Source organism: Seriola lalandi, unplaced genomic scaffold, assembly GCF_002814215.2.
Source record: "Seriola lalandi dorsalis isolate HSWRI2012SDOR001 ecotype SW California unplaced genomic scaffold, Sedor1 jcf7180002053992, whole genome shotgun sequence".
In the NCBI taxonomy this organism is placed as follows: Eukaryota; Metazoa; Chordata; class Actinopteri; order Carangiformes; family Carangidae; genus Seriola; species Seriola lalandi.
Window position 1 is genome coordinate 9,207 of NW_019524545.1, and position 2,373 is coordinate 11,579.

At 46.6% G+C, this 2,373-nt stretch overlaps 1 protein-coding gene across 1 annotated transcript in view; it reads left to right on the plus strand.

Annotated features, from left to right (window-relative positions):
* The window catches only part of arfgef3 (ARFGEF family member 3), a gene marked incomplete at both ends in the record, with an annotated part of 22,549 nt that overhangs the window by 2,930 nt on the left and 17,246 nt on the right, over positions 1-2,373 (plus strand). The window contains 5 exons of the mRNA XM_087173048.1: positions 1-99; positions 731-776; positions 1,159-1,243; positions 1,627-1,731; positions 2,222-2,346. The exon at positions 1-99 is cut by the window's left edge and continues 16 nt beyond it. Coding sequence (XP_087029174.1) covers positions 1-99; positions 731-776; positions 1,159-1,243; positions 1,627-1,731; positions 2,222-2,346 — 460 coding nt within the window. The remainder of the gene's footprint in view (positions 100-730; positions 777-1,158; positions 1,244-1,626; positions 1,732-2,221; positions 2,347-2,373) is intronic.

Below are 2,373 nucleotides of genomic sequence, written 5' to 3' on the forward strand. Positions count from 1 at the left end.
GTGTCCAGCTGTCACCTGCGCAGCATCAACACGGCGGTCAGAGCGACACTGAGCCAGATACTGGGAGACCTGACACTGCAGCTGCGACACCGACAAGAGGTCACACACACACACACACACACACACATACACACACACACACAGACACACACACACACACACACACAATGACACGCACACACACACACACACTAAGATACACACGTAAACATGACACACCTGTGTGCACAGGTGTTAGGTGAGGGAAGACCTAGTGTAGAACGTGGGGTGAGCAGTTCAGGGAACCTGGGAGTTCGGGGCATTCACAACAAACAGAGAAGTAAAGAACCATTCTGAGCAGTTCGTCTAGAAAGATGTTTTTTATTAAACAAGAATGTAAAATATTTTCTTTTCCAGCTCATTAATGTAATTAACTTTTCTCTGTTAAAAATCATCATGACTTCAATATGTTTTGCTTTTGAGCTGCTGAACTAAACCAGTAACTTGATTCTGATTCTCTGATTCTCTGCGGCCACTGAGGTAAAAATGAGTCACTCTCTCTTATCGGCACATTTATGTTAACGATGCACAACACACACACACACACACAGTGTGCTGTACGTGCAACAGTTTAAATCCTACAACAGCAGATCCTCAGCTGTGAACCACTTCTGCCTCTTTGTTATTTTCTGTGTTGAGACAAAAGACTCAGTGACAGTGAACGCACCTCCTGCTGTGTGTTCCTCCCCAGGGTGCAGATGGAGAGGAGGTGACTGCGCTGCCGCTGCAGAGAAGAGGTACGTCATCATCATCATCATCATCATCATCATCATCATCATCACACTGCTGTAATGCTAGCTCAATGCTAAAACAGGAACAGTGCATGTGACTGAATCAACATTATAGAAGTAGACGTTAGAGCAGAGCAACAGTCTGAAGTCCAGACGTGGACCGGACTCTCTGCAGCTCCTCGTGGACTCGCACTTCACTGGTTCCCTGCCAGGAAGTCTGAACGTCTACAGCTGACAGGAAGCCAGCGCCGGACTGAACCCTCTGGTGCCACCTACAGGACTCCCTCAGGACTGAACAGCTCGGACCTAACTGTGTGTGTGTGTGTGTGTGTGTGTGTGTGTGTGTGTGTGTGTGTGTGTGTGTGTGTGTGTGTCTCTGTGTTTGCAGATATCTCTCCAACCAGCCAGGCTCTGTGTGAAGACGTGGTGACGGTTCTGACAGTCTTCTGTGAGAAGCTGGAGTCAGTGGACAGGTAACACTGACACCTGCTTCACTGCAGCATGATGTTTATATGTGATAATAACAGTTCAGTCAGAGGAGACGAGGAACAGAGGAGGAGAAGTTTATCGTGAAAAGAAGGATCAGGCTTTGGCGCTTAGACCCCGACAGGAAGTGGATCACCATGGAAACGATCCATAGGTTTAGAGGGAACTAAAGGACGCTGGTCCACAGCAGAGACAGAGAGAGACAGCTTACAGGTGATGGGCTCAAGGCCGGCGTGTCAGGTTGTGATTGGATGAAGACGAGAGTGAGCAGGTGGAGCTAAAAAAGGGCGGGAAACGCAACTGCTTCTTCGTGACATCAGACTGTGATTAAATCTGATTTCTCACATCTTTTATCAATGAATTTGTCCAGTGACAACCAGCTGCTGCAGCTGCTCTACCTGGAGTGCCTCCTGTCCATGCTCAGCAGCTGTCCTCCCACAATGCACCTGTCCAGAGGTTTCACCGACCTTGTGTGGTAAGACTAAAATCCTGCACAAGTTGCTGCCAAAATAAGAGACAAGATAATATGAATAATCTCTGAGATTTTCATCTTTATTAAATCATGGAATTAAGATTTTGGCACAAATACAGATGAAATGACTGAAACGGTTTGTAGAAGGATTTATGTGACATATTTTAGGAGCTCAAAGTTCAACTATTGATCATTGATTTGATTTTCAAACTGCATGAACTCATGTTTCCTCTTTGTATTATTTTACTGTTCGAAAATATTCACAATCCTGTTTTCATTGACGTATCTGACAGACATTTTCATCCGCCACGATCCTACAGGTGACACCTCCACCTGCTGCGTTCTGACAGTTTGATATGATGCGTATAAAATATACCTGAAGCACAAACGTGTACAAGAGCGTCCGCTTCTGTTCCGACAGCGTTTAATGATTATCTATTACGTATTAGCTGTGACTTCACTTCCTGCAAACCAACGATATCCCTCCTCTCAGGAAGCAGCTGTGTCCGTCGCTCGTGGCGATCATGGGAAATCCCGTCAACGACAAAACCATCGCCTCGCACCACGGCTACATGGGGGCGCCGGACCGAGACCGGCTGTCAGACAGACTCAGTCTAGGTAACTGGATTTACAGGGGAAACCACT